The 26,674-nt window shown below is 42.7% G+C and overlaps 1 protein-coding gene across 2 annotated transcripts in view; it reads left to right on the forward strand.

Annotated features, from left to right (window-relative positions):
* Positions 1–26,674, forward strand: part of LOC135255516 (nuclear receptor ROR-alpha A) — a 215,793-nt gene that overhangs the window by 136,021 nt on the left and 53,098 nt on the right. Inside the window, exon 2 of one of the 2 annotated variants that reach the window (XM_064336797.1) lies at positions 6,936–6,965. In XM_064336797.1, the coding sequence (XP_064192867.1) occupies positions 6,936–6,965 (30 nt within the window). Of the gene's footprint in view, positions 1–6,935; positions 6,966–26,426; positions 26,586–26,674 lie in introns of those variants that run through there. The other variant, XM_064336798.1, reaches the window with a different exon arrangement.

Consider the following 26,674-nt stretch of genomic DNA (forward strand, 5'->3'; position numbering starts at 1 on the left):
GTTGGATGGCAAATATATCCAGTAAGTCAAACCAGACATATTCCCGGGGCATTATTCTCTTATAATGACCACGTTTTGTGACTTTTGAGGGGTTGGGGTATTAGAATGAGGCCTGATGTAGGTTAATCCCTGTCAGAAGGTTTCCCTTCTCTTGAATCACGGTGCTTATGGGTTATTCCTGGTCTGCAATTGGTCTCCTGAGACTTCTCAGCAACTTGAACATTTTCCCTTTTCTGAGATATTGACACGATTACCTGCCTTTAAAAAAAAAGAAACTTTTATAAACCAACAGTGCTAGAAATAGAGGCTGATTTTAATTACTTATATTGGGCAGGACTATTCATTTCCATTTAAATTAGTGGAAATGTGTTGTCCGTTCACTTTGAATAAGGAGGTGATGATTGTGAATGTCAAGCGCAGTGTTATCTGGAACAGAAGCGCTTATCTGATCTTGAGACTTAAGAGGACATTTTTTGTTTTTTTGTACAGAAACAGGATATTTATACTTCACTATTACATTTCTTACAGTGGAATGAAACCCATTTCCATTATCAGATAAATATATAAAGCATCATTAACCAATTAGATGTTATTAGATGTCATTTATGTTCATTTCCTTGCATTGATATGGTGTTGAGGTGGCAATATCCTGTCCTGTGAGGCCAGTCACTCAGTACTGAGTGGAAAGGGGCTGTAATGGTGCGATGGTTGTGATGGGTCTCTCTGGCTCTTTTTCCCAATAACATTGATGGAGTTGGTAATGGCTGAAGTGGCTAGATATATTCTGCCTTTTAAAAGCCAGGTCTCTTTATAAGTTTTTTAAATTATTTTAACTTCAGTAAAGGTTTGTTTGCACAACAGTACAATCCGTACTCTGATTTACAACAAATCATAGCACACACCTCAAAATGCAGTGCAATTCAGTTGGAAACGAGAGATACAGATTCTCTTTGTACCCATCACATACCTTTTTTAAGCTACGGTGTACTATTTGGTTAAAGTATTCTAATGTACCAATTTGGGGGTAACACATCCCATTTAACTAACAAAAAATAGCGAAGAGAATGGTGACACAACCAAAATGATCCAGAATGCATATTCTGTTACCAAGAATATTCATTGTGGGTTCTGTTTTAAATTATTTGAATTATGTTTCAATTATTTGTCATTGTTAAAATTCAGGCTAATTGCAAAGTGTAGTATTCTTTCTAGTTGATACTGCAATTGAACAGGCTATACTTAGCCCAGTTTTGTATATCCAGATGTCTGAGAACTGATCAGAGGAATTTAGCTCCCTGAAAACAAATGGCCAAATTCTAAGCCGTAGAATGTTAAGAGTAATGGTGGGAGGCTGGAATCTCAGTAATGGACTGCTGGGATGTTTTTTCAGGTTTTGTTTGCTCATTTTTAAAGGCATAGCCCAATTAACTCCTCATTCAAGATAAATACTTTCTTTTTTCAGCTGTTTTGAGCTCAGATTGGCATTGTACATAGTTCAGCAAAAGCTTTGACCAGGACCACCGTGTTCTCATCTCAATTCTATGCACAATCAATAATGGAAGGATGTGCAAGCTGTCAATAGTGCTCCTCATCTGTTACCTGAACAGACTTTTCCGATTGTGTTAATGAAGTGCTGGCAGTGCATACTCAAATGCACTTGAAAAGGCTTGTATTATTGGCTTCCTGGCTGGCATTTCCAGCTGAGGGCCCTGTCATTAGAACAGTGATTATACCCCCTGATCCAGCGCATATCCTGACAGTGATCGCATCGCTGAGAGATGCATAATTAGCCGTCACCCATAGAGGGAGGCTTTCGGATAGTAATGTTCTGCCTGGTCAATCATGTGACAGTGGTGTTGCCTATCATCATGGCAAGTGCACGCTCAGCTTGTGGACTTTACAGACAAAAGAAGCCACTTGGAGAAATCCTATGCAAACATATGCCCTCCAGTGACATTTCAGCAGTGGGACAGGCCTCCAGTTGCATTTAGGTATTCCAACCTGAAAAGGGGGACGAAAAATAGGGCATAAAATATTTTTTAAATGTCTTATTTTAAACATTTTAGATACTTTTAAAAACTCTAATTCTCAGTACCAGTGACAGCCATAAGGGTGCTGTAGCAGGTCTGCAAAGCTTGAAACACATGATGCTGTGAGTTCTGCTGATGACTTCGTTTTGTCAGTTCCAACAGCCAGCCGGCTTTGTCGGAGATGTCCTTGTGCGCGGGCTGTGGGAGGGGGGGTGGTGGGTGTGGTGTGTGTGTGTGTGTGGGGCGGGGGGATTGGCGGTTCACAGGCCCCAGTTTTCGTCTGACCTCTCCGTCTCCGCAGAGTGAGCAGTGAATGAGGATAAGTGAGCTGCGCCCGTCAATGAATCACCTGGCAGGACAGCCCCGCCAGAGGGGGTGTGGGTCAATTTCCCCTCCGGAATTGCCTGGCATTAGGAAGCCCCCCCCCCACGCCGCCCCCTGTGTATCCGGCGCGGGTTAAATGAATCGCTGCCATTAGCGCGGTGAGAGGACAGCTCCATTACGGGGAAGGAGACTGTAACTTTGAATGTCACCGCGCGCGCCGGAGCTCCCGCGCGTGGCCTCGCCGGCAGGGCGACAGCTCCATTTATGATAATCATCCGCCGTCACAAGTTAAGGAACCCGGAATTATGACTTACGGCCCGGCGCTCTCCGCCGACTTCATTTCTGCCCTGTCAGTTCGGCGGCAGGTCCGCGCCGCCTCTTTATTGGCCCGGCTCCCCCTGTCGCCCCGGCCCGGCCCGGCCCCTCTCCCGGGACTCCTCCCTGTGCTCACGCTGTGTTGACACTGCCGGTTCTTACGCCCAGCGTTTACAGCAGGTTAGACCCCCTTGCAGTTTGATACGCGAAAGAGAGGCTTTTGGAGAAGATGGACCGGTGAGGTTAAGCGTGCTTATTAAGCGCACTTATTAAGCGTACTTAGCTGCACCGCAGGCTCCGCTTAGTGTCATCAATTGAGCGCTGATGCTTTGGAAACTGGCTTACGAATGTTTCGTTTAAACAGCTACCTCTGATTCCATTAGCCACAGAGATGATGCGCCGCGGTCTCTGTGCCATAAATGATTTTTCCGTCTGCTCTTCATATCCAGAGGTTAAGTCTTCCCTTGCCTCTCCGGGATGACAAATTCCCAACCTGAAATATTTAATTAGCCCAGAAAAAAAAAAATGGAAAAAAGGCAAAATTATAAATTGAATTCATCTAGGTTGTGTGAGAAATAAAGAGAAATTATCTCAAGAGTTATACAGTGCGGTGTTAATACTCTTGCATCCATACAGTACACTGTGTTCACAGAGGGATGTGGATTTTATTCTAATCACAAATTAAGCTGCCCAGACAATGAAAAGGTAGATCTGAATGAAAATATATCAAGGCAAGTGTTTTGACCTCCGGTCATCCAGATGGCCCTAATTATCAGCAAGTCGTCTCCATTAAAGAAGAGCATGTGTTGTCCTATTGATTTACACCGACAGGAGTGATTAAATCTCGTTAGCAGTGCCCGCTTGGAGAACGAGGAGGCCGAGAACAGTTAATTGAATGGAGTGGCCATCTTACACCATTACAGCATGAGAAAAAAAGCCGAAACAAAACAAAAAACAACCTTGCCCAACCCGTGAACTGGCCCCCGATAGGCTATTACATCCATCAAGGGTGCTTTCTCCTTAAAATTATCCTCCACCTCGCTACCATTATGACAGCAGGGCTGACATAACCTGGCAGGCGCTGGCTTTGGCAGTTCACCCCTAATATCTCTCCCTGCCCTCCCCTCTCTCCTGGCCTCCTGCCCCCTCCAATGGCTGAACTCTGAATGACACACAGAGGAGGAAACCGGCTTCCTGAGTGCCACCCCCCCCCCCTCACCCCTTCCTCCCAAACCCCTCCCCCCCCTACTCCCGTCCCCACCCCTAGCAACAGGAGATTCAGTGTGGATCACATCTGACAGTAATGATTTCCATGCAAGCGCTTTAGTTCTTCTGTTTAGATTAGTTTTCGTATATCTGAGTGGCTCCGACAGGGTGACTGTTTGCGGTGTGGCCGAGGAATGGAGCCAGATGGTGGGCAGGGTTGACTCAACGGGAGCGAGACGGAGCGGAGGGAGACATGGCTGCACGAGGCAGAAAGGTTAAACTCGCCCCCTATGCCACGTTCTCCGTAAGCTGAGGGGGCGTGTTGGCTACGGTTCCGGGTACAGGTCCTCTCATGCCAGAGGGAGAGAGGGCTCTGGATAGGCCGCTTCCACACGGCCCCGCCTCTGATGTGCGAAAGTCTACGAGAGCCGACCTTCTCGCAGTACGGAAATGGGCCTCCTTCCATGTAAAAAAATAAATAAATAAAAAAACAGGGTTTGCTTCATGGTACTCCCGGAGGCAGGATGTGTTATAGCTAACGCAGTGAAAATGTCTCATCATCTCCTCGTTGCTGATAACGTGTTTTGCAGACTATTGCCTTAAACGGAATTTTATTCATTTCTGTGTGGGAAGTTGCGTCGCAGGTGAATACATCCAGGGGAATAATCCCTCACTGCTGCAGCGTCCCGCTTAATAGAGATGTATTTTGAATGTCAACAGAGCGATACCCCAGACAGAAGCAAACAAAGAGAAAGCTGCTGATGTAACGCCTCGGCTGATAAACGCTGGGACTGCCGTCAAAGGAAGGCAGATGAAAAAGTGTAAAAGTGTGCGTGTAGAAAGACAAACAGTTACAGTCAGGTCCTGTTTAGTAGAAATGTGTGTGTAGATGTGCATTTGTCATGGTTCAAGCCTGCAGTAGAGACTGCAGTACCCTAAAGCAACAAAAGAAAGGCATGACGGCATCCCTTATTATGCAAGAAGCTATGCAATAGATGGTAAATTAATGGTAAATGGACTGCATTTATATGGCGCTTTTATCCAAAGCGCTTTACAATTGATGCCTCTCATTCACCAGAGCAGTTAGGGGTTAGGTGTCTTGCTCAGGGACACTCGAACCGGCAACCCTCCGACTGCCAGACAACCGCTCTTACCTCCTGAGCTATGTCGCCCCCGATAGCATCCGACATTTTTGCCGGGGCCTTTATTACTGTACCGTTTGTGCCTGGGCGTTGATTACTGTACGTTGGCAATTGGATGAATGCATTGTGTGCTCTGTGGTCAGTCCGGAGCGCGCGCTGCTCTCTGCTCTGTGCGTTTCCGCCCCCGTAAACATGCAGTCAGAACGCCCCTCCCCCCTCCCCCCCCGCTCTGTGAGAAAAGTGACGAGAGATTAGAATCAAACTAACAACCGCTATCTTCGCCCTTACTTCATTGCTCTGGAGACAAGAAAAACAATGTCAGTTTGGCATATTTGTGCAAAAAAAATTTATATCCAGTGTGACTGTTAACCTTTGATAAAGGTACACATTTGCCATAATTCCTTTTGAAGTGGTGTATAATATTGAAATGCACATTAAGTATTTTCCGTGCATGCTTTCTAAACACGGATACAGTTTGACGATTTGTAATTGTTTTGGAAACGTGTTTTACATAGGAACATATTTATGTCAACCCACATTATGTGCTTTTACAATCTTTTACCCTACCAGTATGAATCCATGTAAAATTTCAAGACAGCTCATTTTAGTTTCCAGTTCGTAGCTTGTGCTGTACTGCTTTTATAAACACAGCAGATTAAAAGCAGATGGGCATCGTCAAATATAGACTGCACACACGGCCTGTTTCAGTTGCGCTGGACCTCCTTGTGCTGTCATTGCCATCTAATGTTTTAGCCCATATGGACGGATCTGTGAGTAGATTGTGACCTGGTATTGCAGGGGGGATTACCACTTGTTGCCTCATGTTTCCATTTTTTAAATATCCTGCTCAGTCGAGCTGCACAGCTCTTCAGTGAAGCCTACTCGCCCTGTCCATTGCTATGGCATTATGGTGATGATTGAGATCTGGCCGTCTGACCCCCCCCCCCCCTTATAGGCCATGCTCTGGTCAGTTTGCACAGGGATTAAATCAACTTTACAGTGATAAATTTGAGCGCATCCCATCCACAGAGTGCAGTCAGATGAGTGATGAACCCAAGCTTGGTCAGCACAGATGACTCCAGTAACACTGTGACTCCAGCTACTCCTAGTAAATTATCCGGGTATTCAATCCACCCACTTTGTCATTCGCCCTTATTTTTTTACTGGCATAGAAGTGAATATTATTTTGCTTTTTTTTCCTGTTGTTTCTGTGAGAAACTCAGCAATCTGGCTGGGATTCAGTCAGCAATTGATCGTAACATTGAATAACAATTAAGAGAAAATCAAACATAGTTTGGCGAGCTCAGCAATCAGTAAAACTAACTTGCCAAGCTGAGTTTGTGGAGGAAAAATATAAAGCTTACATTTACTTGTAAGTCGCAGTAAAGAATAAATGTTGATTCAATAGAGGTTTCTGAACTAACGTTGGTCGATCAATCCTAAAAAAAAAGACTCAAAAATCACTTAAATTTGAGTGAAAGTTACAGACAAACCACAAACCAGGATTATTGAAGGATCTGCAAGCTGAGGTCCCCAGAGTAGCCATGCCTCTAATGTGTGTATGACATAGAAGTGTAAGAGGTGTCATGCATATCTCATCCTCAACCCACACATAAATTAGCACAACATAGCACTCTGCGCGATGATAATAGGGCACCGAATCTGCCTTTGCTGCCAGGATGCGTTTAAACAGCTGGGTCTCAGATGGGCCACACCCTGCCTCTCGTAACCTTTGACCCTATGACCTCACCTGGGCATGGGCAACAACCCCACTGGAGCATGTCACCGTAGCCAGTCAGATTTATGCTCTGGGTTGTGTGAGAGCCAGTGGAATTTATTCTGTTTAACAACATATTCCACACGTTTCTAGACACCTTTAAAAAAATGCTATGCTAATTTTACCTTTTCTCTTTTTCAGGTATTTCAGTAACAAAGAAGACGCACACTTGTAAGTATGAACATGTCAGTATTTCAAAGCTGCAGTTAATATGCATAATATGAGCTGGTGAAAGTCTAATGGTATTGATAATGGCTTGTCCTTTCAAATGATTGAGAAAGAGATTAAGATTCATTGAAGTTTATTTCAATGAATATGAAAATACAGAATAAATTAACACTATAAACTAAACTGTATTATGTGCCATGGTTGCAATTTCAAATCAATTCAATCAACTGCAGTTTTCAAGCAACGTTTTCCTACTGCATTGTTTTTGTTCAGGTCTGGTTTTTATCTTTCAGTCTGAGATAACCTATTTCCTGCTGGTTGCTGAAGTCTTGACTTCTTAAATTGTAGAGGTTGATTTCGACATGTACATGTGGGAAAAACAATCAGCAAAAAAACCCAAATTAATGATGCAATGATGATTTTATTATTTAAAACACTAACTATACACTCTGAATGGTGTATGTGCGTAAGGGCTACATGTTGGAATCTGAGAAAAAATAAATAGGCATTGACCTTTGGAAAGACAGTATAATGTCTCTCTTGTTTCATTTCACTTTGGTCTTCCTTGGGCATTTGTTATGAAGTTGCTATGTTAAAACATTGAAATAATTGGAAATTTGTCATATGACTGCGTTGGAGTCACATAGCGCAATGTCAGCTGATTTGCTAAAGCTGTTCTTTGTTGTGTGTATAGCTTGTGAAAAACAAGGATGTGGTTTGTTTATAACCATTGAGAGGCTTTTTACCTTTGAACTCTCTGATAGTCCTCACTTTTGAAATTAATGTGCAGAAACAGTGATGTCAGTAAAATCCCTTTTGTGATATAAGGAATGACTTTTAGCCTCAGATACAATTTTCTGTGTATACACTGTGAACGTCAAGATCTTATTTTGCACTCTAGTCTGGAGGAAAATCATGCCTAACCACATCATATCCCAACAAATGCGAGCCATTCCATTTAAATAGCACAAAGAATATCCATTATTAGATAAACGTGCCAAAAGGCACCTAGTATTATTCTTTAAGAAAATATAACATATATAAATAGTGTGTCTCTGTCTGTGAACGCACACGTGTGTGTGTGTGTGTGTAAGTGTGTCCATCTGACAACCTAAATCATAAATTCCTGAAGGCCGGTGGACGTTAAAATGCACCATCTTCCCAAGGTGAAGGTGAGGTTTGGCCTGCAGCCTGCAGACTCAGATCATTGTGACAACAGTCACTGTCTGGCTTTGACTGGAGCAAAACTACAACAAACCTAATTTTTCTCAGAGCATGCAGCCTTATTACTCAACATGGAGACAGCAGATGCTTTCTCTGCATCGGCCTCTACCAGCAATTCACCGGTCGACTTTCCAGCATGTAGGTTTATTTCTAAAAGGTGAGCTTGATTAACAAGTTATCTACAAAATGTCTGCAGGAAGTATCAAACCAAGCAGTTTGTTTACCGTTTTCAGTGGCAAACACATTCTTGATTTGGCAGGAAACAACACCTGTGAAAAAACAAAAAGAAAAAAGCACCACAGTGTGCACATAGCAATAGCCAGCTAAGCGGTAAACTGTGTGACTGGTGGTTCCTTGGCAGAGGCATCTTGTGCAGTCTGTAACCAGGGGTAGGTTTCACGCTGGAAAATTTTTCTGCATAGGAGGGGAATGCTGTGAGCTCACTGGCATCCACATGACACTTTTGGAAGGAACACTTCCTCGAATGTTTAATGGTGTTATCTTTCTTTTTTTCATGCATGCATGAAAATATTTCATTTAAAATAACTGTGAAATATGTTATATTACTGCTACACCACAAACAATTTCTTTGTAAAATAGTAATTTAAATTTCACTTTAGTGTGAAAGGGCACTGAGTGCACCCATCTAGACTAGGTGCACTAGCAACGTGGGGTGACTGATTAACACTCTCTAAGCCCCTCACTAGTCCCGTCGTCAATACAAATGTTCAGGGTGGCTGTGATCCAACAGACACATCTAAGATCTTGTTGTGAATCTTAATAGTGCGAATTATTGTGAAAGATAAATGGTGCTTTACAGTACCGCAGAAGCCACATTAGCCCTCCCCTCTTCAGACCACGAGGCAGATTTAAAAAAGTAAAATAAAAAGGAAAAGTACTTTTATGGGGAACGTAATGTAAAGCTTTAATGTGAAGAGTGATCTGGGCATACTACCCATACCACAAGCTGTAATTCTCCCACATGAACATATGGCTTCGTTTTATTTTATTTTTCCCCAGACAACTTTATAGGCATTATGTTTATTTGGTATTACTGTGAAACAAAATGTTTCATAAAACTGTTTTGACAGGTGGTTATATTTCATTCTTGGATAAACAGTCCTATTTAGATAAGCATGTGAGTGAATGCAGCTCTTTCAACAAATTCCTTCATTATGACAAATTGTCAGCTAAATAAGTGCGAAATAGCTTGAGCACATTTCTAGTTTTACACCACACATATTGATTTTTACACCATGACAGTGCTTATCAAGCCAATAAAACCACAGAAAACAGACTATAACTTTGGTGGTAATAGTTTTGACATTATTTTATTTTCTTTAGAACAGATTATGAAAATTAGAAATGATGTAATGATTAATAGATGAAGAAATTAATGGGAAATATAAATGTATTTTTCCCATCTCTTTACTAAACTGCAACTAATATTTATTTTAATTCATACTGATCAACTCTTACATGAAGCATGGAATGCAAGATCGAAAAACTGAACTACAGTTTCTTACTGTGTTACCAGTTTGAGAAGGAATGCAATCATATTTAGACATTGTCTTTATCTAATGAATTTTTTTCAAATTGGATTGTGGAGACATCATTGGCGATAGCTCGAGTTTTATGTTTACTGATTTATGTTTACTGGTTCTGGAGTAAAGCACAAATCTCTCGCCCTGGTGCTGGCATTTTTTCCGTTTAGGTGGGAGTTTCACTAAGTGTGCAGAGCACAGCTTTGATCTTTCATCCACTCACTCTTGTTCTTCCAGTTTTGATAACTGATGGCCACTCAAGCTAAAGTCGCGATAAAACCATCTCGGTGTGCCCGGTCGTCTCTCAGAGGAAGATTGAGGTGGCAATTAGCTCAAGTTTATCTTCCTGCTTCTTCTTTAGTTTTCTCTTGAAACCTGAGGAAAAAAAGACAGTCTTCCATTTTGACAGACCACCTTGTCCTGACGAGACAATTATCGGCACCACCACATTTTCACAGAAAACAATGAAACAACTTGAAGTTAAATTCACTCCTACCGTAGTGCATTTGAGCACTGCGTGTCATGTTTTCTGTTTATTGTATTTCAAAGCAACCTACAGACCTTGTGCTGTAGAAGTATATGCATCATAGTGTATCGCAATGCTAAATCTGATGGGAAATCATCTATTTGTAGTAGTGCATAAATGTGTATACAGGGAAAATCTCTGACTGCTTTGACTTTGACATTTGTTGATGCAGAATATATATATTATATTTCTTTTTTTTCAGGTTTTTCAGATAATTAGTTGTTTAACAATGATAACTTTGCTGTGCATTCTTAAGATAATGTGTAAATTGCTACACAGAAAAACATTCAGTGCAAGCTCATTTAATGTAGGCATTGTATGTCATACATGAAATCAAAAAGTGAGGTCAGGTGTGTAAGCCTTTATGGTTCCTGTTGTCTTTGGTTATTTGAAAGGTTATGACAGTGTCACTGATAATGGTGTCATAGTTCACCTGACAGCATGTTCATTTAGATACACACTCTACCTTCATCTTTATTCATTCATATTTCAAACATCATTACGGTTAAAAAGTGTTTAGCAAGCATTGTGTCATTTGTAAGCTGATTATCATCAGATTCTAAGACTTCCTCCGTATTCACTCTAACCCCAAATCCTCTTGAGGAAGAGAAAGCTGCCGGAGGACTGTCTTTAGACTCGCCAGGCATTAGAATTTAAATTCAGAATGAAGCGTCTTCGCAAATTGCTTTACCTGAAAGACAGAATCCAGTCTGATTCAGTGGTTCCAGTGTATCAGTTGGTATATTTATGGTAAATAGCAGATCAAGCTGCTTTACTGTTAGGTGGGGGGGTGGCTCGTGGCAGCCACTCATGGCAATGTGTAGCACACCCCAGGTAATGCTTGGAAGACATTTGACTACTGAACGATCAGCTGTAATCAGCTGAGGAGGAGAGGGAGCCATTAATTCAGCTAGTTAAACTGAGGCACGATTAGATGGGCAGATGTGAACTGCCAGATTGTGATTTTTTTCAGGATTGTGAAGATGTCTGTCAGGTCAGCGAGTCAGGAACTTGTGTTACTGTAAAATCTCATCCAAACACGGCATCACCAACAGCACAGTGTTCCCATCGGTGCAATGGGGCTTTAGTTTCTCATGTGGTCTAGATGGAAGACTGTACCCTTTCTGGCCCAAGAAGACAAGATAACAGTTTGAATATGTAGACTGTAGATGTCTGTTTTTTCTTCCATAAGTATTTTGTGAGAGTGTGAGTTCCTGGTGTTAATTAATTGTCTTGTACTTTGCCATCGAGCTATCAAAGACTAGGTGATATTGTGTTCATACAATGCTTGTGTGTACAAGTTAATAAAATTTGTAAGCTCATTTAGTTTATTGTTGCCATCTACATGGTATTTCATGCTCTTAAAAATATGATTTTTTTTCTTCATTGTGTGAGGTATTTTTAGCTCTCCGGTCTGAATTTTGAACATTGCATTCAAAGCTTAAATTGTGCATGGTGCGCCAACATGGCAAGAATTGTAGACACAAGCTGAAACAGAAAAACCACATCCATGTGAACAAGTGCTTCAGATCTTGAGAGATCTTGAGTCACATTTATATTCACTCTCCAGCTAAATACAACCAGCGCTGCATTTTTAGGGATATTTAATAGGACTTGTTACTGCATAAGGGTGTTTGTAAACCCTGTACAGGCAACCCTGTTCCAAACAAATGTAAGTAAATAGATTAGATTTGCATTTAAGGACCAACCCCCAAGTATAAGACCTCATGTGAAAAACCAATGAATATATTAAGGCACTTTACAGCAACTGCAAATATTTAGCTGTTTATGGTATGAGGAAATGCAAATTCAAGTGGTAGGAAGCGTAAAATTTCCCCTCAGTCTCCTAAAGGCAAGCCGAGATCCAGAGTGCACATCCATTAATGTCGCAGGTCATTAGGCAGATGCCACTTAGTCAGCTGCTGGAGAATCTGTTTGTTTTGCAGCCGCTGTGAACAGAAAAGTGGCATCTGTGGCGAGCGCGTGTGCGAAGAGGCCCGTCTCCTGTTCCGCCAGAGGCTGTCTGGGCCCGCGGGAGTCGAGTGCACCGATTCAGGCAGCTCTTCCACCGACTCCGGGGGGGGAAAAAAGTCCCCCAGGAGAGCCACACAGAAAGAGCTCAGGTTGTTAAGTCAGCCTATTCTGACTTCCGTGAGCTAGTAGCGCATTGGGGAAAGATCGGGTCAACTGTAAACTGTGTTTTAGTCAGAGGGCTAAAGCATTTTAAACTAATTCCAAACCAAAATCCCATAATATTTCACCCTATCTGCATTTTTATAAAAATGAAACCCTTAGTGTCGACCTCTTGTGAATGCAGTTACAGAAATTTGTTTTGATCTGCATGCCTCTGGTTTTGTCTATAGCCCTAAATAACAGCCACTTAAAAAGCTAATTTCATAACTTGCTCAAATATCGAGTATAGAGATAGCATTACACTGTGTTTAAGGTCATTATGGCTTTGTGGGAAATCTAACCTCGTAAGGTTTTCTGAACAGTAATCGTACTGTATCCTGCCAATCAGAAGCAATTATGTGCCGGTTGTGGTTCAATTTCACTTGGCCGGGAGTGTGGTCCTGTGAACGAGCTGAAGGGTGTAAACGTCTTCTCTTTGTACTGTTGTTGTTCGCTCAATATTGGTTTGATGGTGTGAATGATGTTGTTATGTTGATTCAGCACAATGGGGATTCGTTTGCAGCGCTTGCGTGGGAAGCATGTTAATTGCATTGTTAGTTTCAGCTGAAAATGAGACCAGGAGAGTTGAGATAACTCTTTAACAGAAAGTTGTGGGAGATAATGGCTTGTGTCATGCTATTGTATAATATCGCTAGAGGCCATTCAGAAACATTTCACTTAGAGTCCCTCCAGTTTTCAGCAACATGTTTTACTGAGATGCAGACAGGAAACAGGAAGTCCCCGAACCTCACACGCCTGTGAAAAGTTAGGCAAATATACCACCTGCAAGCTTTTCTTCCACTATTGCAATCATTGCACCTACATAGTGAAATAAAAGTAAAAACAGATGGTCTGACAGTATGATTTGAAACCTACACATATCATTTAACAATTTGCAATATGTAAATTGTTTATATAAGTAGTTTATATCTTCTTATTACAGGAATCTGAGTGAAATTGGTAATAAAAAGTACTAGGAAGATTCTTAAAATAGACAAGAACAGAGCTATCTAAATTTTCTTCAAAGGTTTGTTTCTCAGCATGTTCTGGTTATAAACTAAAGATAACACTGTGGGATCTCTGTTAAAATAATCACATTCAAATTTAAACAAAGGGTTATGTTTTTGTTTATTTGTGTGAAAAAGAATATTTCACTTCTCTCTTGCTTACTTTAACCAACAAGACTTTCTGGAATAGGCTACAGTGATCACAGGAGTGTGGAAAAGAAACATTTTGGATAAACAAGATGGACACCTCTTTTTTCAGCCAATATTTAAGGCAGTTTTTCAATCTTCAGCAATAATGTTATGCCTGAAGACATTCTTGGAAAAACATGCATGCCTAATGCTAAAAGTGCAATTTTTTATTCTTTAATTAGGGAAAAACCACTTCTCATGATTTCAGCAGAATAGCAAGAGTTGTTAATTGCCTGTGTGGTCTGCATAGTGGACCAACTCATAGACACAGTGACTAGCAGAGGCATGCATTTCCTTTCTCGGTGGTAATGCTTTATGGACACTTGTGGTGGGGTGTACAGGGAAGTGGGGAGATCCATCACCTGTTTCTCCGTCAGCTTCTTTGTCGCCTCTTCTGAAAGGCCTAGTATAATGAAGCACCATCATGTAGGGAGTGCTAATGATAGTTAGCAACGGCAGTGTGCTGATGAGGGTGTTGAAACTGGGTAATTCTGCGCCGATAGGCTTGTCCAAGGCTGTCCCATGGGCCGTCCTGCAGGCCGTTCCAGGTAAAGTTATGGGGCATGCGGGGATATGGGTGCTTCCCTATTTCCTTTTTGTACGATGGCCTTGCACTGTCTCAGCCGTTTGGAGCTTTTTTTTAATTCCTTATCGCTGGCTCATCCTGTGTGTGTGTGTGTGTGTGTGTGTGTGTGTGTGTGTGTGTGTGCCTCAAACACGACACTAGATATTGATGTCAGCGTGTGATGGTGCCTTTGATTAATCTAGCTTGACAAAAACGGAGGTCACTGCTCATCTTCTCATATAGTTCTGAAAGCCAGTGACTGAGAGGGGTTTCAGATGCACAGCAGGGTGAAATATGGCCTTGCACCATCGTTGTATTCCAGTCTACAGCACAGGCTTTTCACCTTTCCTTCCATCCTGCTACCTGTTTCAGCCGCTATCCTTACACGCACGTCTCTCTGGAGCACTCCAGACCTTGATGCAGTTTGTCTAAATAAAGCTGTCATGTGCGGATGCAGTGTGTGCCATGGATCACGTCAGCTTGCAGTTGCTCCAATGGTAATACTGGGGAGAATTCCACTGTCCGCTCTTATTTTGACTGGACTGAGTTGAACTTGTGCCCTGTATTGTTACCACGGTAATAACAGCTAAAACAGGAAGTATTCTACATAATGTGTATGTGTGGGTGTGAATGTGGGTGTGCGTGCGTGCATGCATGTGTGTGTGGACGTGCGCATGGGTGTGCATGCATGAATGTGTTTATGTGCATGATTTTGTGTGTTTGTGTGAGTGAGTGTGTGCATGTGTATGTGCTCATTTTGTGTGGGTTGGTATTATTGTATTATTATCAAAAATAAGTAAAAAATATTTTTGAGCAGATTTTTGTGTTGACCAGGTGCCAGGCAGTTGACAGCATTTAAATTGGAGGCTAAACAGTCAACTTAGCTTGAAAGGCCAATGTTATCTAGCAGAGGGGCAACATATGAGTTTATAAAATGGAAAATAATTCATGCCTCTCACAGCACACAAACTACAACACACTCAAGTGTTTGCTGTGAACCTTTGATGTTATGAGCACACGTCTATTTGACATTTCATAGGAGTAGCACAGAATACGTGAAAGTACCTCGAGCATTATACTTCAGAATTTATTTGACACAATTGCTACATATGCCCCGACAAACACAAATGAGGTTAATATCCAGAGCTTTGTGGTAGTTTGATATGAAAGGCATGGCGATGACAGCGAGCATTAAAGAGCTGATGAAATTACATGAAATTGAATTATGCATAAGTCATTTGGCTAATAATAAATATGTAGAATTCCAATTATTCAGATGTAATCTTATCTAATGACTCATACAAAGCCGGCCGATTTCACGTACAGCGAGCCGCTTTGGCGAAGCGACGTTGAGCGCGTCGTTCGCTGCACGCCCGCGTACAAACGTTACGTGTCTGCTGATTTCCCCTCCCCGAGCGCGCCGAGCTGCGGGCAAACGAACCGCGGAGGAAACCCGTGATCTGAAAGGCATGATGGGTGCTGTTTCATGATCGCTGCAGCGGAGAGCAGATTATGGAGGGATGGCCGAACGGAGTCGGGGCAGCGGAGACGAATGACTGGGTGACAGGCGGCCATTAAAGGGAAGCTGGGCCCATGAAATAGATTGTGTGCTTTGTTAACTTGTGTGACATTTGGGAGAGAGGCAGTGTCTGTGCAGCTCGCCGCCTGATTACCCCCTCCATAAATCAATTACCTCGAGCGGAGGGCGAAGCCAGGAGATGATGTTTAGACTCACAGAGAGCATGAGTCTTCTCTGTAAGGGCAGAGAGACACCAAGAACTTAATTACTGATGTCAAAGACCTTGCCCTTTCTCCTTTCCCCCTTTTCTCTTACTCTGTCTCCTATGCTCTCTTCTTTACACACACACTCTCTCTCTCTTTCTCTCTCACTATCCCTCTCTGTTTCTTTGCAAGTCTACAACCCAGTTATGCAGTGACTGGCGATTTGTTTACTTGTGTGTCTGTGTCTACGCGTGTGCTTGTCTGCGTTTGTCTTGAAGAACATATAGGCTCATTCATGCTCTGTGGTTGTCACGCAAAGAGTGTGAATGAGGGCAGAGGACATTACGCCCTTTTACCCTCCTCCTCAGGGACGGCAGGCTGTGGACATTTCCGAAACGTGTGTGTTAGCAGGAAGATCCTCAGAAACATTCTATGAGTCCATCATGAGTATGAGACAGCCCCAGATGATCCACTATTCAATAAAAATACATAAATAAGATTCACACAGAATAGGGACTCACACTCCTGTGTGATTAGGGTCTTAGACACCTGAGGGTTTGCTGCTGCATCACGGCCGGTCTGTTACTCTGGAAGAAAGGAAGGGAGTGAGACCATCCTCTGTCTACATCTCCGTACTCACCCCCCCTCCCCCCCTTTTTTATAAATGTGTTGTTCTCGTTCAAGGCTCCTCCAGCATAATTAACATCTCACTAAATTGGCGTCCGGTGTGATTAATGGGTAACTTCCCTAATGACGTCGGGCCAGTCTGGAGGTTAGTTCACTTTGAAAGATCAAGCTCATTTCTTACCTGAAATAAGTAATGCAGCCTGGATGCTGCCATTCTCTCTGGTTATGCTTAAATAATGAACTAAACACAATTCTGCTTCATTAATTTTGACTTAATAAATTAATTTCCATTGCTAGCTTTTTTTTTTTTTTTTTACATTACATGCTAGCTGGGCATGTTTTGCACTGTTCAATATTGGCTTCTGATACTTTTTATTAAAATGTAAATTAAAAACTTAAAATATTTTTACAGTTCTGAAATTATGAACTACATAGTAAATACTGTAAAATGTAGAACTATATGCTGTAATTCTAAAGCTATAGCACAACCTGACCAATCTGCTATCTCCCAGATTTTTGTGATTGAATGTATTTGATGAAATCAAGTCCAGACCACATTACTTCTGTCTTTCACTGCACTCTCAGTAAACTTTGCAATCCGATTCTGAGCTATGCTTGGATTTAGGTAATTCACCAGGAGCCCCAGTAATTGCAAACACAAGTCCTCACAATATTCCCAGAATATATTTCCAACATGTCCTAATACTGACAGATTTTCTTCCTGTGTAATTTGAGCAATTTCCTTCTGGGCAATTAGTGATGTTTTCTTAGTATTTGGTGATGAGTGAGCGCCCTTCCTTTCGCAGTTCCAAAGATGGTTTGCCGCAAGAACAGTGCGCAGTATAAGATGGTGTAGACTTACTGTGTCAAGGGGGAACAACTGGCCAACCTCTCAATGTTACTCTTCAATTTTGGGGTTTTGGTTTCAAATGGACAGTTTATATATCTAATCCACTGGAATTAAATGAGAAATATGTACATTGAAATGAGTGCTTAATCTTTCAATCCACACAGTAGCAAGAGCCTGCTATTGTCTACATTATTATACTGGAATTGGATTACATTTATTTCTGATAATCTCTCTCATTTATATGACATAGCTCACGTGACCGGCCTTTTTCCCCCGTCCCTGCCAGTTTTGCTGCTATTATAAAATGTAGTCTTCTTGAATTGGCCTGAAATCTGGCTAAATATTATGGAAAAATCTGAACTGCTTGCTGTATTTTTTTTAAAGAACATTTGTGCTTTGGCAGTGGTGAGCAGCTGTTTTATTTCTGTAGCTCCTTGTTATATGGGTTTCTTGGGAGGCATCGGTGTGTTTTGCTTTTATTGCTTTTGCTTTTGCTTTTATTATCGGACGGAGTGTAGCACAGTGGGTAAGGAACTGGGCTTGTAACCGAAAGGTTGCAGGTTCGATTCCCGGGTAGGACACTGCCGTTGTACCCTTGAGCAAGGTACTTAACCGAGATTGCTTCAGTATATATCCAGCTGTATAAATGGATACAATGTAAAAATGCTATGTAAAAGTTGTGTAAGTCGCTCTGGATAAGAGCGTCTGCTAAATGCCTGTAATGTAATGTAATGTAATTGTGTAGCAGGGTCTTACTCAATCGAACGGTGAGGTGGACCGTCTCCACTGTTTTGTTCTACCCTGAAGGGATTCATCCACAGAGAATCATCACTTTTTCACCGTTACTGCGACTTTGCGCAATGCCCTCGTCTGTTATTTTAAAAGAGGGAAAAAAAACAATAATTTATCTGTGAGGCCAAAGGATACTTGCCAATAAATTGCATTTATATAGCACATTTCATCACTTTCAAGGACCTCATAGCACTTTGTCGTGAAGGACAGGGTGACTCACCCTAGCTGCCATTGATATACAGGGCTCTTCAGCGTCATATAATGCTCAGTTTGTTCATTGCAGTATTCTGGGGGTAGCTGATGATAGGAAACTTTACTTGATAGCTATTCTGAACTTTATCTTTGATAGATTTGCATGAATAACAAGCCTACCAGTTTAAATAAGAGTCACCCATGAGCTGCTGATTGTACCTAATGTGATAATTTGTGTCGCTTCAGTGAAATTCTGTTGGTTTTTGTTTAATAACTTAAAACAAACATCCAATATGTTTGTTGCAAATGCATATATTTTATGTGATCCAGTTATTGCAGTGGTTTAATGTGAAGCAGGCTATGCCGCATGTACATACTGCAAAGCTACAGTAGACGCAGTGAAGTAAAAAGATGTCAGGTGCTGCTGAATGATGTGTATGGAAAATAAATTATAAAAAAACAGGACAGTTGTCAGTTTTAAAAGCCTGCTTCAGCTGCCACATAGAAATGGCCTGTATGCAGCCCCGGCTGCTATCTAGCTTTTCTACGTACCATTTAACCTCATGTTCTTTCCAGTGGCACAAAGCATAATTGCCTCTCTACAACACTTAGAACTCAAAGTTGTGTAATTGAAATTTAGCAATTGAAAAACACTTTTTTTTATACCATGTCCCCAAACCACAGCTTTCCAGCTACATTGTTAAAATGTCCAGATAACACTTTTTCTGCAGGGAAACATTTTGAAGACCTGACAAAATGATATGAAAGTTGAAAACCCATGAATTATTTGTGTTTTTACATACAGTACATAGATAATGTGTACAGAAAAAAAAGTAATTATTGAGATTACTATTTTTATTCTGTTTTGTAACCTCTTTTTGAGTCTCATTTTCTTCTGAACACAGGAAAGAAAAGCTTGTGATTCAGTCGTGTGCCCATAAGGGTGGTGCTGTGAGGCGCTGCCCGGTTCACCTTGTCTCCGGCTCCTCGAGTTGGAGGAAACTTAAAGGTGTTCTGAAAGACTAAAAGTGGGCCAGGCTCCGAGGCCTCCCGGTGACCTACCTTGCTCAGAGGTTTTCCGGAAGCCCGGCGTCCTGACAGGCCCCCTCCTCGCCGGACCGCGTTACAAATGCGAGAGCACACACACGCACACACACACAGACGCGCGCACGCGAGAGAGAGGGGAGCGGCCCGCGTGATGAATCGCAGCGCCGCGGCGGAGGCGTCCTCATAAGTCACGAGCGAAACCGCGCGGAGGAGCGCGCCGCGAGGAAGGCCCCGTCCGGCGCACAGCCGGGCCCCCGCGCCCGCGCCCGCGCCGGCCCGACGGAGGCCGGGGGAGCGGAGCCGCCGCGCGACGTGCGCCGGACCGCCTGAAGACCCCCCTCAATCTTGCGCGGACAGCGCTCCCCGCAGCGAGCCGTCTGTTTTACTCCCCCCCTCCCCCCCCCTCCTTTTTTAAACAGTACTACAATCCCCTGAAAAGTTATTTCTTTCCCTGACAGCCGTAATGTTAATAAATGACCGCATTAAGCTGACTGATCACAGGCGAGTCTCCCCGGGTTGCCGCGCGAGCTTATTCTTACCCGAGCGAAGTCCTTTAGAGATGTAAATCAAAGCGCGGTTACTGCTCTAAAGAAACGCGCCGTCTGAGCCCAGTGACAATAAGCCCGTGTGTTTGGACGCTGGCTGTCTGGAGGAAATGTGGTTATGTTGCAGCGTTGAGTTTCAGTTGCTTGAACTTCCCCTCGAGATCATTATAAAGAAACAAAGAGCAACTGAACAATCAAGTGTTATTATAGGTGCGAAGTGCTGCTTGCTCTCCTGTGATGCATTCTACATATGATTTTTACGTGGGTTAAGCAGTGTCTTATGTTGCTTTGAAGTATTTTAGAAATGAATAGACAAGTGCCGTATATTTACAAACACGTGGGAGATCATACAACAGCCAGAAGGTTAACTATATTGTTTTTCATGCTTCCCTCCCACCGCCGCTGACATAACTCAATAGCGGCGAAGTGGGAGGAGAGAACGCGGGCTTTGTGTCAGAGCAATGCATCACGCGCTATAGGGGGTCTGCCTCGTATGGTCTGCCGTAATGAAGTTCATTTGTTAAATTCTTCCGAAAGGCCACGTTCGCCTGCTGCCCTTTCCAGCATCCAACGCGACTGTTACCGGAGTTAGCCCGCGCCGGGAAAAAGAAAGTGTAATCGCGACCCCCCTTCCTCAATGACTTCCCGCTTCCCGTGAAGAATAAACAGGCGCATTATCAATTTCTCATACCTGGTTATGACCGTAATTATTGCAGAGACTGCGACCCGCCCTAGTTTGTTGAAAGAAGGCGGTTCGGGGGCCCCTCTAATCACCTTCATTTTTTTGTGGAAGATGGATCGGTTTTGGGGAAAGGCGGAATGTTGCCAGTTAATTGGAATTCGGATAGCCGTGCTTCACGGTGGTAGCTCTTCTCTGTGGTGGACTAAGCCCTTTCGCACAGACAAAGCAGAAGTGTCTGAGAGGCTGTTTTTGTGTGTCAGCGCAACCGCCTTCAAAGCCGCTTGTTCGGGTCCGCAAATTGCCATGGATGTGGCTAAAGCCATACAGACCCTCTCTAGCTCTGAAATTCAATAAGAAATCATCAGTGTGTGGCACAATCCGTTAGGAAACTCAAATCACACCCATGTATGAACCCTGCCCCATGCTGCTGGCAGTTTGATGCACCACTATGGCACTTTCTTTCTGTTTTCTCAGCTGTATCTGTGATCCTTTTTGCTCTGCCCCTGTCTGAATAAAGTAAAAAATACATAAGGAGGGTAGACTCTTTAAAAAAAATAATAAACCATCAGTGTGAAGCTGTTGTATATAAGTGAACTTCTGGATGGGCAGTGTGCAAATAACTTGTATCTCGTGGAGTGATTTATCTGTATCTATTTATTATGTGCAAGTCTTCAGTGTGTTTTCGGGTAGCAGTTCTCACAAGCACGATTCTACAGTAGTAAAAAGGCATCTAGTTATCATCTATCTAATCATATTCTAAAGTATTTCGGTGGTCCCTCATCGTATAAGAATTGTCTTCCTTCCCAAACTTGACTTCCTTCTTTTCCGTCCACTCTCCTCAGGCTCTCCATGCCTGAATTTAGCTCATTATGCTCTCCCTTTTCGTCTCAGAAACAAATGCCCAAAGACAAAGCCTTTTCCCTGACATTCCAGCTCTATTAAAACCAGCCAAGCGGTGACCATGGCGACATCAACAACAGGAGCAACAGCCACTGCAGCTCAGAGGGACGTCTGATGTTTTCAGTTAGAGAAAGAACAAGAGGAGTTTACAACTTATCAAATTTGTTTCCTGCAAAAATGTTCCTATCGTGTACCTGGAAGGGCGTGAGTTTAGTAAGGTGCAGGGCTGATCCAGCGTGTCAGTCTGTGGGATTGGTTGAGTACAGCGGGCTTAAAAATGCTTCAGACCCTTTCGCTGTTCAGGGAAAACTTCCCGGCTTTCTGAATCAAAGCCCATTCTTTCAGCTCTCTCTCTGTTTCCCTTTATTTTATTTTGTATTCCTCCAGAGTCTCCTTATGAGGCTGTGTTGTAGTACAGTCGTGTAATAAGTGAGCTAATTAACTGACAGCCTTGATTGGGGATGCTGGGCTGTGAATTATTCAGTCTGCCTGGGGTCGACCGAGCCTTGAGTCAGGATGGCTCCGCGCACTGTAAGCTTGAATAAGCTACGCCGAGAGATCGCAGCTCTCCAGACTTCAGGAAGGAAGAATAACAAAATGTTTTACGGCATAAAAAATTCTGTGAGTAGTTCTGCAGTGCCCCTGTATTAAAGTTAAATTCTTTCCACGCATTCTGCTAATGGATGATTGAAATGTTTATGTGTTAGTATTATTTGTATTTTTTTCATGCATTTGATTTTTTTAATACAGTAAAATACAATCGTTAAAAGAGAGAATAGGGGAAAAAAACGACATTGCCGGTAGAATTAACTTTTAGGGAATTAGCTTGTCATCCTTTTGGTAGAAATGGTAAATATTTTTACTGTAAGACTGTGATTTTTTCAGGGGTTTCTTGAAAGCTAATTTTCCATGGCCTGGGGAATTATTCCAGCTTGAAAGACGGTTCCGATGTTCCCTGATGACTAAACCCTTTTTCTCATCACCTCACTTTAAACACTAACAGGGCCATATGCATATTGTCAGAGAAGCCTTCCATACAAAATAATTCTAAACAATAACAATAACACCCACATAACACACACACACACACACACACACGCATACACACAAGCACACAAATACACACACGCACACACACACACTGACGTACACACTCACACACATGCACAGTCTCTCTCCCTCACACACACACACACACTGGTTTAATGAGAGGGGATATTACAGAATTATTCCGGCTTTGATGACGAAGTCACTGTGTCAACATTTCCTATTTGGATTGATCTGAAAAAAGGTTCATATTGAGCCTGCTTTTGTTTGTGAGCAGAGTGATGCGTAGCCTCTCTCGCGGTTTTTCCTTGATTGCTCCGTAACTACAGTACGTCTCCATTTACGGGCAGAGTTTAACCGCCCTGGGGTAGCGCAGATGGAAACAGCTGCTTGGTAATGAAGCGTAACGCTACACAGACCGACGCTCTCTGTGTGCCAGAGCCCACGCCGGTCCCCTGCGCTGTGGCGGCTCTCACCCCGGAGTGCCGCCGCAAACCCATTAAGGAGCCGAACGCCAGATCTCTCCTCCTTCCTCCTCCATTTTGCTAAAGCCTGCTGTAGAACGTTAATGAATTGTTCGATTTGGAGCGAATGTCCACAGGTGTGGGGAGGGCATCGGAGCCCGCTGGAGCCACCGCAGGGTCTCGTGGCTTTGTGGCCATATTGATTTTAATGAAAAGCATTTCAAAAGTCTTACTAAAAACACCTACCTTATGATGTAGCATCGTAAAACTTAATGTACCCTCATGTGAATGGAACATACTGAAATATATTTTGAATATGTGGACCTTTTGGAAAATATAACAATAAGTATATCTCACAACCACATGTTTTTTAGAAAAGGAATTTGCAACATCTGAACATGGTGGTAATTTTTATATAGCCGCTCATATATTGTGAAGTGTTGTATTGTCTCTTCTGTATACATATATGTGTGTGTGTGTGTAGTATATATTCCATTCCAGTACTTTCCTTCATTTGCATTAATGCTTTTCTACGTACTGTACACTGTGTCATTAATAGATTATGATGAAAGACAAATGTCAGAACACATATCGCAAATCCATTTTATATCAGAACCATTTTTCCTTTGGTCAGTGGTTTAGAAGAGTCTGGCTGAGTCAGCCCTGTGAGACTGACACGTTAGATAAAGTCATCTCTGCACAGTTGGTGGGCATAATTATAGGAATGTCTTCAGTGCTTTAGACAGAGCTGCCATTGACATGCTTCATGGTGGTGCAAAGGAATTTGAACTGTAGGGACACAAGCAGCCACGTCTTTCAACACAAACACATGGCCCTTTTAAGGGTTTCAAGAAATAAGTGGAGGTTGCATACTGTGCTTTGGAAAACAGAAATTAAGACATTGTTAAAACAATATGAATGCTGGACCATAATTAAATTGGGTTCTTTCTATCAGCAGAAAATGACCTGTGCAACTGCTTTCCAGCACTCTCACGCTGCATCTATGCTTTGTTGTAGTGGATAGTGAATTGAGCTTGTTCTGTAATTACAATATTTCAGGCACAAAACTGATTTTTCCTACAAAGAGGTCAATATTTTCTCTACTCTCTCAAGCTCCCGTGGCTATAGAAGACATGCACTTGGATTGTGGATTGCTGAAGCTAGCAAATGCGACCAGGTCAAATGTAAGCCATCCAAACACAATATTTTCATATAGCTTCACTGGAAGTTACTGGAAGGAAGAAAAAATACCTCATGTTTATTTCTATCAAATCTGGTGCCATATAGAAGGTTGTGTGTGTGTGTGTGTGTGTGTGTGTGTGGGTGTGCCTCATCTTTTCAACTGACTTTTCCCGGTTGGGCCCCAGACATAAACATGAGTAGTTTGGGACCTGTCTCCAGGGCCCAAAACAAAAGCAGCTTATGCAATATCCACCCATACATGCAGCTTCCACCCAGAACCCATTTCTCTCAACCCTTCCTGTATTCAAACCTTGTGAAGGACCCATGGAAATAGAGAATGAAGAACAGTACACAAGTAAAGTGCACAGCTATGTGTTTTGTCTGTCCAATAATGTCTCTCACATACTGTATACCCTTTCATCTCTTTATATCCCTCTCTCTCTCTCTTTCTCATGCAGTAGTACTTCTTGATAGTTTAACTCATGTGCAAGCAGTAGCACATCACTTCTGTTGTGTGAAACGCTTGAATCTTCTCTTCGTTGATGGTGGTGGACACCACCATCTGCACTGTGTGATATGCCTATGATTTAGAGATCCAAAAGAATTATGCTGTCTAATCTGCCTCAGAAAACTTCATTATTTAATTTTACATGTAGTTTGTGTGCGTGAGAGCTCTTTCCTCTTCTAACAGCCGCACAGCGCGAGGTTATGTTGATGCCATAGTGATGAGAAGAGCTGTATGGATTTTTTTTTTCTCCACAGATGACTTGGGATCTTTTTGGCTGTTTCATATGCGTGAGTCGATTCTGCAAGCAGTTGAATGTGGTGAAGTTTTCGTGATGAGGCAGCCCAGTGCCTGATTTGAGGGACAGCTCTAGAACATGCCTGGGCATAAACTGCTTGATGGAAACAGCAGAAATTTGTACTTTTTTTTTTTTTTTTGGTATTCTCTCCAGGCAGGCAGCGCCCACTGACTAAATGTTGACACTGCAATTATGGCAATAATGTACATATGGAGGGATATGAGCCGACAATATCCGCCCTGCACAAGTCTGCATATGGCACTGCGAAATCGAGTGAAATAAAAATTAACCGAAGGAAAACTGGAAAGTAAAACAAGTGAACGCAAACAACGGATAGGAAATGGGGGAAGGATTATCATCAGTCGAAGGCTGGAAACGAAGCCGGCAGCAGTACGGACATGTTTGTCTTTAGTGGAGAGGAAGCGCCGTGTGGCCGTCCGTGTGTGGGGGACACCGGCGTATTAATGGAAATTCAAAATGGAGGCCCACTGCTGCCAGAGCCGACTTGCGCTAAGTCCAGAATATTCTATCAGAGGGAGACAGCTGTGGCGAGCGTCTGATCAGCTTACCATACGAATGAGAGAGAGAGAGAGAGAGAGATGGAGGGTGTGTCTGTTTCCTTGCTGATCACACCTAGTCGCCATGGCATCCGAGAGCTCAGTCTACACACAGCCAGACAACACATTACTCACAACTACAGTATTTTCCGTTCCCTTCTGATTGTGCACCATCGTACCTGTCAATGATAGGCCTAGCCCACATAGTGTTACTGGAATATGAATAATTAACTGTGGGTACAGTCATTGCCTCTGAGGGCAGAACCTATGAGTTGTATCAGAGATGTCAGTCCACTTGAGAGAAATATGCTGTTCTCCAGCATCTGGAGTGTTTCTCATCCCCTTGCAATTAATCATAATAATAATAATAATCACTTTATTTATATAGCACTTTTCATACAATGGTTTGCAGCCCAAAGTGCTTCACAGAAGAGCATTTGCAATATTACTGTATGTATGAACTTCTGTGTGCTTACCCATTATGGCAGGAGGATATTGTTGATACCAGTGAAAGATAAGAATGAGAACAAAGTCTTATTTTCCTTTTTTGCATTCTGCTTCCAAGAGAAGAGAGAGAGATAGAGGGAGAGAGAGAGAGATATGTCTGGTACAGCTACTGTTATGACTTCATTCTCTTCAAGAGATAAGACAAGACAGGGTCTTATGTGACTACTGGCTACAGACACACAGGCACAGTGCTGCAATCGGTGGGAAGTGCTCCAGGTGCCTCGCCAGATCCCTCCCAACTGGCTTTTGAGTGGCTACTCACTGCACCACTCAGAGCAGGGGAGGGTGGGGAGAAGGGCGGAGTCTCCCGATTATGACATCACAGTCACATGGATTCTCATGTGGTCATGCTCTGAGGCAGAAACGGTGCCGTGCTAGCCAGCTGCTGCTGAGACAGCAGTGAGGGCTGTACGCTGCCGATAGTATTCTCCTATGGACTTGGAACTCAATGATGTATTTTGTGATTTCAGCTATGAAAGGTAAGAGGTCATTGCATGCTGTTGCACAATGCTGTAGAGAGTAGAGTAACAAGTTGGAGACACCGAAGGAGTAGGCAGAGAAAGGGGTG

This window comes from Anguilla rostrata, chromosome 5 (assembly GCF_018555375.3).
Source record: "Anguilla rostrata isolate EN2019 chromosome 5, ASM1855537v3, whole genome shotgun sequence".
Classification (NCBI taxonomy): Eukaryota; Metazoa; Chordata; class Actinopteri; order Anguilliformes; family Anguillidae; genus Anguilla; species Anguilla rostrata.